Source organism: Cyprinus carpio, chromosome B9, assembly GCF_018340385.1.
Source record: "Cyprinus carpio isolate SPL01 chromosome B9, ASM1834038v1, whole genome shotgun sequence".
In the NCBI taxonomy this organism is placed as follows: domain Eukaryota; kingdom Metazoa; phylum Chordata; class Actinopteri; order Cypriniformes; family Cyprinidae; genus Cyprinus; species Cyprinus carpio.
In genome coordinates, this window is record NC_056605.1 from 4,102,567 (window position 1) to 4,112,777 (window position 10,211).

The 10,211-nt window shown below is 38.6% G+C and overlaps 1 protein-coding gene across 1 annotated transcript in view; it reads left to right on the plus strand.

The window, feature by feature from the left end:
- Positions 1 to 10,211, plus strand: part of si:dkeyp-118h9.7 (sacsin) — a 29,176-nt gene that overhangs the window by 7,496 nt on the left and 11,469 nt on the right. Inside the window, 6 exon segments of the mRNA XM_042730666.1 lie at positions 1,190 to 1,244; positions 1,459 to 1,546; positions 7,407 to 7,518; positions 7,654 to 7,800; positions 8,614 to 10,039; positions 10,121 to 10,209. Of these exon segments, the coding sequence (XP_042586600.1) occupies positions 1,210 to 1,244; positions 1,459 to 1,546; positions 7,407 to 7,518; positions 7,654 to 7,800; positions 8,614 to 10,039; positions 10,121 to 10,209 (1,897 nt within the window). The 5' untranslated portion in view covers positions 1,190 to 1,209.

Genomic DNA, 10,211 nt, shown 5'->3' on the forward strand with positions numbered 1-10,211 from the left:
TATGATAAAACCATAGTTTATTTTTGTGAGGGTTGTGATGTCCATATATTTTTGGTTGAAGAAATTATAGAGGCTGTGTCATCTATAGCAAAAAGCTGGCCAAAAATGAAAGATTAAGTGAATATTTGAATTAAATATTTGGCCAACAGCCTAAACAAGGATTTGATTGTCCTGTATGTAAGTGTAGCAGCAGCAATTACCAGGCCTTTGGCTCCCTTTGCAGGCATTTGTAATAACATGTTATGTACATGTAAAAAAAAAATAAAAAAAAAAAATAATAATAATAATAATAATAATGAATAAATATTTATCTTAATACTTTATACTTAAATTATTATTTGAAACAACAAAACCATGGTTAATTTGCAGTTACCATGGATACAAGAATAATATTTTTACTAATAATTAACTACTAACTAATAATTTTTGGTGTTATTCATGCTAAAACCATGGCTAACTTTCGTAAAGGGAACATGGAAAGTCAGAGAGAATATTAGATGCTGGTGGTGGAATTATTTCCGACATTAAAACACGTTATTAACGTCAACAGCCAAAAAAGTTTCACAGGATTATGAATGTGCCTGAAAGCGATGCATGGGCTTCGTTTTTACCTTTAACAAATGATTTACAATTTATTTTAATAAATATTAAAAATGTAAAAGGTGTGCATTGTAGTTGACACCTAAATGAACACTTTACAGTTGTTGTTATGACTGTAAATCATTCTCCTCAAATGCTATTGAGCTTTAAATTTGCATTTGAGCCCATTCAGTTGTGAAAACGTAGCATAGTTTACATATGATATGACACCTATATGAACACTTTACAGTTGTTTTTATGACTGTAAATCATTCTCCTCCTATTGACGCTAGAAAAGTGTATAGCCTACCAATATCGCATGTAACTTTTGAGACGGCCCCCCAAATTTATGAATATTGAACGTCCAGTGTCAAGCCAACGTTATGCCAGGTTTATTTATTTATTTTATTTTATTTCATTTTATTTTCTCTGCACCGAATTGCTGATGTCTTTTCACGGGCATCGATGTCCATCCATTAATTATGATCATTTGCATTTTTTGCATGGCAAAAAAAAAAAAAAAAAAACTGTATTTTAACAATGACAATGGACCTGTTCAGAAGAATGCTTTGGAAGTGTATTTGTTTATTTATTTATTTTTACCACACAGGAGATTGTAAAAGAAAGACAATGAGTTCAGCATCAAGGCAAAAGAAGAAGAAAAAGTAAGTGGTTTTCACTGAATGTTTTTTGTTTAAGACAATTTATTATCTGATTAAAAGTGAACTGTAAGTAAACTAAAAAGTGAACTGTAAGTAAAGTATTTTGGAGTTTATGAAAAAAAGTCAGTAATAAGGCTAATATGTTTTACAAAGAATCCCATGCATACTAACGCTTGTTTTGTGCATTTTGTGATAAACTTTACTTTCTTTAATGTAGAAATAAATTTGGTGCTTCATCTCCACCATTTATTGATTACTTGAAGGAAATTTTGAGAAGGTACCCAGATGGGGGACAAATATTGAAGGTAGGTAAAAAATAAATAAATAAAAATAAGTAACTTTACATATTGCATGAATAATTGACCTTTTGCAAAGAACTTGATTGACAGGCGATCTGACCATTCATAACACAGAATCAATCATCTTGTCTGGCACAAATTGGACAGGAGAGTAGATTAACTTTGTTGGACTTAAACTTGTAAAATGTTGTGTATTGACATCTTCCGCATTTGAAATAAAATAGGATCTGATGTTCATTCATGTTTTTTTTGTGCTTTATATAAATATGAAAAGATGATTGGTTCATGTGCTGCTTGAACTAAGACCAGGGTTGCCAACTTCAGAAAAGGAAAATAAGGGACCATTGTGGTTATTCATAGAAAAATAAGGGACAGCATAAGGGACACACACAGGCCTATTATATATATATATATATATATATATATATATATATATATATATATATATATAATGTTTCAATGGAGTCGCTTATCTCATCAAGGCTGTATTTATTTGATCAAAAATACAGAAATAAACAGTAAAATTTTTTAATATTACTGCAATTTCTAAAATTGGTTTTCTATTTTATTATACTTTAAAATATAATTTATTTCTGTGACGCAGCACTAGATTTTCAGCATCATTACTCCAGTCATGTGTCACATGATCCTTTAGAAATTATTCTTATGCTGATTTATTATCAGTGTTGAAACTTTCAGAATAGAAATCTTTTCTAACAATATCACTTTTGATTCATTTGAAGAACACATCCTTGCTGAATAAAAGTATCGTAAAAGTTTATTTTTGAATAAACGAGATTTGAGATTCTGAAAGAGCTTATTTCTAGCAGGTATGCCCTAAAAGAGCTAATTTAAGTAATGTTTTTGCAAATGTCACGCTGAGAGTGTGGCTCGTGCAGGGAATCTTGCACAATGCAGAAGAGCAGTGTGTGTGCCACCTGTCTGCGCAGCCCCCACGAAGAGACTGTTCGCTCACTGAGATGGAATGCTCTCATTGAAAGCATGAGTCTCACTCTTCTTCACTCGTGGAGTGCCTTCATTGGAGGCAGCCCCGCTCTCCCATTTCTCCTCTCTCGGTGAGCCTCAGAGAGGGAAACAGCGGAGTCAGGGTATAAGCAACCGGTTTTGATCGATCTCATACCGGCACTGTGCCTGCGTGCTCTCTCTCCCTGTTGCACTCGGATCCGCCGCAGAAGGGCAGTGAGCTGCGCACTTACTGAGATAGAATGCTTATTCAAGCATGAATCTCGCTCTTCTCCACTCGCGGACCGCCTTTCACTGAAGGCAGCCCCGGTCTCACATTTCTCCTCTCTCAGCAAGCCTCAGAGAGAGAGACAGTGGAGCCTAGGAACTAAGCAACTGGGTCTGAGTGATCTCACGCCAACACAGAGCCTGCGTACTCGCTATCCCCGCTGCGCTACCATCTGTGTCTCACAAGTAAGGATCAGCACCCCTCTTTACATCAAGCTGCTCTATCCTCCTAAGTAAATCAGAGCAGATGCTGCCACTGGCAGCTTCGAATTTGTGTGTGTCACTATGGCTGCACTCACAGACATGGACTGCTTTTACCACGAAAGCAGTCTGCCCCTGTTCGTTCATGGAAGGCGGACCCTCGCTATTATGTTTCTCTCCTCCCAGTTACTTTGGAGAAAGCAACCGTGAGCTTGCGGTTTGAGCGATCATGCTTCAGCAATCTCATGCCAACACACATCATGGGTCCTTAATCTGCCAGTGTGTGTTACACACAGCTTGTTGATCTTGTGCAAACTTACCACAAGGAGGGTAAGTTGTGGACGAATTATTAAGATCCTTTACCTAATAATGTATAAAGCACTAATACCACACTGTAAAAATACTCTGATACAAGTAAAAGTCCTGCATTGAAAATGTTGCTTAAGTAAGTATAATCAGGTATAAACATTACTTAATGTAAGTATAATCAGGAAAAATGATTTAAAGGTTTAAAAGTGAACTGGGACTATAATACTATTATTTATGATATCATTAGATTATTATTCCTATAACGTCAATGCACATCAGCAACTCGCCAGGAACACCAACAATCTCAGACACATTGGTCCACGCATCATTTTTATTTATTTATGTCACTGCACGCAAACAGATACATGTGGTAGATTAATGGAAACCCGCCACAGCAATAATCAACCTCTTCTCCATTGTGCTTGGGAACTAATGTGGTCGGAACCAACTTTTACAGATCTGCATTCTCTGGAATCCTCTCAAACGATGGACTTCTATGTTCCGATTTATTGCCACTGAACTGCGTCATAGCTGATTACCATAAAGTTAACCTGATTTCATACGGAACGCTTCTTTGATGCCTTAAATACGGGACGATTCCGTATATGGAACTGTTAGCAACCCTAACTGAGTCTTGACACATTAAAGAGCCACATAACAGAATTTATTGTTTGAATTTATTTTTAAAAAATTAAAAATTTGAAAGCTGAGACATACCTAAAGTATATGCATACCTAAAGTAACCTGCTCTGTCTTGTCTGTCAGTGTATTATCAGCTTCCTCTTTGCTCCGCTGTGTATTTTTCACTGCTTGAGAGCATGATGTGTAGACATTCATTCATTCAACTTTATTTCCAGACTCAGTGTCCATTAGCAAGAAACATACAATACAAGCCAGTACAATACACATTAAAAAAGACTCCATCATAAAACCTTCAAGATGGTGCCACAAATAGCAGCCAGGACACTGAGTTCCGCAATTCTTCTGATGTTTTTTTTTTTTGTTTGTTCTGTGTTTTGTCATTCTTCTTCTATAAGTTTTACCAGAGACAAACTCCTTAACATTAAGCAACACATCCCAGACAATATTTTTCCGGTTTTTGATTAGCAGAATCGAATCAAAATCAGAATGATTAACAATCGGAATAACAATATACAAATTGACAATTGTATGTGCAGGTATATTACAATAGACAGTTTTGTATGTACAGGTATATTACAGTATGTGTAAATTTGAAGTGTAGACTAAGTATGTGTGTTAGATAAATAAGTGTATGAGTGTATAAATAGTGTTGTGTGTTCCACAATTATCGTCAAGTGTTCATGAGATGGATTGCCTGAGGGAAGAAACTGTTTCTGTTTCCGGCCTTTCTGGTCTTTAGGTCTCTGTAGCGTCGACCAGATGGCAACAGTTCAAAGAGGAAGTGTGCTGGATGTGAGGGGTCCAGAGTGATTTTACTAGCCCTTTTGCTCACTCTGGATGAGTACAGTTCTTGAATAGAAGGGAGGGTTGTACCAGTGATTCGCTCAGCAGACCGGACTATCCTCTGTAGTCTTCTGAAGTCAGATTTGGTACCTGAGCTGAACCAGACAGTTATAGAAGTGCAGAGGATGGATTCAACTGTTTCATCAGCTCCTGTGGCAGGTTGAACTTCTTCAGCTGGTCAGCAAAGGATTTCAGACAGACTGGAGTAACACTGTCTGGGCCTAGCGCTTTTTTCCTTTTCTGCTTCTGGAAGACCTGGTGCACCTCGTCTTCACTGATTTGAGGTGCAGGTGTGGGGGAGATGGGGGTTGCAGGAGGTGTGAATGGTTGTGTGGAGAGGTGTTCAGGGCAGTAGGGGTGTTTTTTCAAACCTGCAGTAGAACTCATTCAGATCGTCTGCCAATTGTTGATTCTCCACAGTGCTGGGGGATGGTGTCTTGTAGTTGGTGATCTCCTTCAGACTTTTCCACACTGATGCTGTCCTTATTTTTTCAGAATAATTCCTCTTTGCCACTCTGATCTCCTTTTCCAGTGTGTATTTGGCCTGTTTATACAAAACATTGTCCCCCTTCCTGTAAGCATCTTCTTTGGCCAGACGGAGCTGTCAGAGTTTTGCAGTGAACCATGGTTTGTCGTCGTAGTAAGTTAGATGAGTCCTGGTTGGAATACAGATATTCTTACAGAAACTGATATATGATGTTACAGTCTCTGTGAGCTCGTCCAGATCAGTGGCAGCAGCTTCAAAAACACTCCAATCGGTGAGATCAAAATAAGCTTGTAAATCCTGCTCGGTTTCATTAGTCCATCTTTTTACAGTCCTTAATACAGGTTTAGCTGATTTTAGTTTCTGCCTGTAGGTTGATATAAGTGGAACAGAGTGATATGCATCCTTTATTGTAGTGTAACAGTGATCCAATATCTTATTGTCTCTGGTGGGACATGTGATGTGCTGTCTGTATTTTGGCAGTTCACAGGAGAGATTTGCTTTATTAAAGTCTCTGTTCTGTCTCTGTGATCTGATCACTGAGTTTCTGTAAAGCTGAGCTCACGTGCGCTTGCAGAGGAATGTAAACACTAACGAGAATGTACGAGTGAAACTCCTGCGGCGAATAGAATGGCTTGCAGTTAATGAAGAGCGCTTTTAGATCTGAACAGTATATCTTCTTTAACACTGTAACATCTGTACACCACCTTTCATTGATATAAAAGCATGTCGCGCCACTGTGCGATTTCCCCGTTGACCCTGAGTTGTGGTCCGCTCTGAACACCTGAAAGCCCGGGAGATGATGCGCGCTGTCTGGAATGCCATCTTTAGCCAAGTTTCCATGAAACACAGAGCAGCAGAGTGTGAGAAATCCTTATTTGTCCACGAGAGCAGAAGGAGTTTGTCTGTTTTGTTGGGTAGAGAGCGGTGGTTTCACCAGATGGATGCTAGGCAATGTTGTTTGAAATCTGCGCTTACTGAGCTTCACAAGCACGGCGGCTCTCTTACCCCGTCTGCGCGTCCTAAAGCGTGCGATCAGCACAGCTGCTCCACCAACTACTATGTCCAACAAAACATCAGAATAGTTGAAAACCGGTAATATATCGGGTGATGTCTAGTGCCGAATGTCCAGCAATTTGTCTCTGGTGAAACTGATTGCAGGAATATAACTAAAGACAGGACAAACTAACAAAAACAACTGCAGAGCATGCCACGGAGGCCATCTGACTCCATCATTATTCGATTGTTGGACATTCTAGTTGGAGGTATAGCTGTGTTGTTCAAACGCACGTACAGACGCAGAAGAGTGAAGCCATTCCGGACAATGCGCTTCATCTGCCGGGTCTACCAGCTGTTCAGAGCGGATTGCTTTGCAGATCAGTTCCTCTGTCAGTGGATCACCAACTTCCTGACAGACAGGCAGCAGCAATTGAGGCTGGGCAAACTCACATCCAAGACTATCACCATCAGCAGTGGCGCCCCCCAGGGATGTGTGCTTTCCCCACTGCTCTTCTCTCCCTACATGAATGCCTGCACTTCAAAGGACTGCTCAAAACTGTGGAGATGATCGTGGACTTCAGGAGAAAACCCCCTGCACTCCCCCCACTCACCATTATGAACAGCACTGTGGCAGCAGTGGAGTCATTCAGGTTCTTGGGCACCACCATCTCTCAGGACCTGAAGTGGAACACTCATATAGACTCCATTGTAAAAAAGGCCCAGTAGAGATTGTACTTCCTTGGCCAGCTGAGGAAATTCAACCTGCCACAGGAGCTGCCGAAACAGTTCTACTCTCCCATCACTGAGTCTGTCCTGTGTTCATCCATAACTGTCTGGTTTGGTTCAGCTACCAAATCAGACATCAAGAGACTACAACTATAATGTATGTCTGCACTATGTTTGTACTTTCTTCTACAATGGAAGCTCTTATCGTCAAGTCAAATTCCTTGTGTGTGTAAACATACTTGATAATAAAGCTCTTCTGATTCTAAATCTGATCAAAGTGTGAGAACAACATGACATTTTAGGACATGGCAACAGTAAGGAGGGTGGGTTTTTGCAAAGGGTCAGTTGTGCATCAAATGGTATGCATCTTATATCTCCTCAGTCAATAATAATTATTCTATAAAATATCAGGAGCTGATACAGAATGCAGAAGATGCAGGAGCTTCAACTGTGGTGTTTATTCATGATGAGAGACATTATGGGACTCACAGCCTGTGGACTGAAGAGCTTGGAAAGTATCAAGGTATTTATAAACACTGGGAGCAGATTCAATGGGTGGTCGCACTAGACTCTTCTATGCAAAAGACTTAATCTTAAAGTTTTTTTGTTTTTATAATTTGTTTTGTATGATCAGCCATTTATAACTTTGATCTGGCAGGACCCGCTCTCTATGCTTTCAATGATGCAGCCTTTACAGAGGAAGACTGGGAGGATATTCAGAGAGCTGGCAGAAGCATCAAGCAGGATGACCCAATGAAAGTTGGGAGATTTGGGATCGGTTTTAACTCTGTTTATCATATTACAGGTAAAATATGCTACATTACCAGACTGGGTCATATTTTTCTTTGCATATTCTACTGCCTGCTAATTATAAATCCTACAATATTGCTTGTTGATTTATGTAGCGTCAACATCGCAAATGTCAGTCAATGTATTTTTAAATATATATCACATTATGCAATCTAAGGTAATAATGATTAAACCAAATGTTATTTTTGGTATCTTCAGCTTTTTAATGGTTAGCATACTAACAAATTAGCTTGACAGAATGATCTGTTCACAGTACTATTTTAATAATTAATTTTATTTTTGAATTCTGCTATGCTGTTAAATTGTCAGAGGGTAGGCTACATGTTTATCAGTATTATTATTGTAGGTATCACAACAGAAATATACTATGTTACAGATTACAGTTACCTTTTTTGAAGGACAGTCTGTTATTAATAGTAAAATGCAATATTGGACATTAAATTGTGCATGGTCATTTCCCATTTTTGTTCATCAGCTAACGCTCATCATCCAAGTTAATCATTAAATACATAACACTAAAAATAACACATTTAATAACACTCTTAAATGTAGTATTTAGCCAATCCCTATACTGTTAATTAAAATGTTGCACTGATTTCAAGATAAAAAATAAATGTAATATCGCCTTATTGTATTGACTAGGATTGGCGTATCCCTAATTGTAATGTATTATAACAATCAACAATCTGGTTGCATTGACCTGATCGGCAGCAACAACAGTTTTGACAAATAACTGCATCTCGATGATAACAATATTAAAATTTATTATTGGTTGTTTTTTTTTTTGTTGTTGTTTTTTTTTTTACAGACTTGCCAAGTGTCTTCAGTTCTGAACACCTAGCGATTTTTGATCCACAAAAGATGATGTTCAGAGAGGATGAAGAAGGCTATCGATGGTCCTTGAATGTCGAAGAGGACAGAGAGAGCCTTTTGAACTTGAGAGATCAGTTTCAGCCCTTTCAAAATATTGTCAGTCAGGTCAAAAGTTGTACCTGGGAGAAGGTCATCAGCGAGGAGCAATACTTCAAAGGAACGCTCTTCCGTTTTCCTCTGCGTAATGAGGCTTCTGAGATCTCCGATAACTTATATGATTCCACAAAAGTTACGCAGCTATTTGACAGTTTCATTGCTGATCCAGACATCAGTCTTCTTTTCCTGAGAAATGTGTCATCCATTACTTTGCTGCATATTGACACCAATGGCCTCTGCAACAATAGGCTGAAAGTTTCTGTGTCAAATCACTTTATTACTGACTATCATATCAAGCAGGAATCGTTTGACAGAAAAACATGTTTTAAAACAATATCACACATTTCCCAGCAAATGGAAGAAACAAGGTCCAAGTGGCTTGTGACAACTTGCCTTCTGAAACAGGGATATATACCAGAGATTGACTCTCTAGCTAGTAAGCTGAGCTTCTACCCTCAAGCTGACGCAGCATTTCAATTAGATGAAGACAGATCACTTTGCAATGGGCGACTAAGTTGCTTTCTGCCACTTCCAAAAAATGAACCAAACAAAACTGCACTTCCCATTCACATCAATGCTTGCTTTGGCCTGACAGACAATCGGAGGTTCATCAAGTGGCAAGAGGAGGATCAGAAGAATGATGAATCTGCGATGTGGAATGAGCTGCTCACAAAAGAGATTATTCCTCATGTATATCTCATGATGATCCTAGACGCCATTCAATTCTCAGAAAACTCAACACTGCCTTCCCCCACTGTGTACAATATTTGGCCTGACCTATCAAAGACTGTACATAAAGAGAGATGGCATGAAGTTGCAATAGATACTCTGAAAGGTCTATTTGAATACAAGATCTTTCACCTTGCTGATGATGAGCAAATCTGGGTGTCTGTCTCAGACGCAGTTTTTCCAGTAAACAATATACGAAGTGACACAATGTCTGCAGTGTCAAGATTATTGATTGCTGAAGGAGAGAACCTGGTCACAGTCCCAGAACATGTTTTGAAAGATGTTCAAGAAATCTTCCCTGAAAGTGACACCTTGACATGGGTGACTCCATCTTATGTTCGAGATGTCCTTCACAGAAGTGAGGCTGAAAATCTCAGTAAAGATGACAAATACTCTCTTCTTGAATTTGCTCTCAGTGATGAAAAGTACACAGAGTTACAAGGACTGAAGCTTCTGCCTCTCAGTGATGGAACCTTTACCTCATTTGGCAATGGAGTGCAAAACACTGTTTTGATTGATAATGAGAAGTTTCCAAGGTAAGATTTGACATAATCTTTAGTGTCTTTATATTATGTTGTCAAAGCAGTAATAATCTTTTTTTCTTCTTCTTTGTTTAGAACATTGCTGCCATTTTGTAAGGAATGGTTTTTACCCAACGCTCTGAGCCATTTTTGCACTATGCAACTAAGGAAACTAGCAACAAGGAGT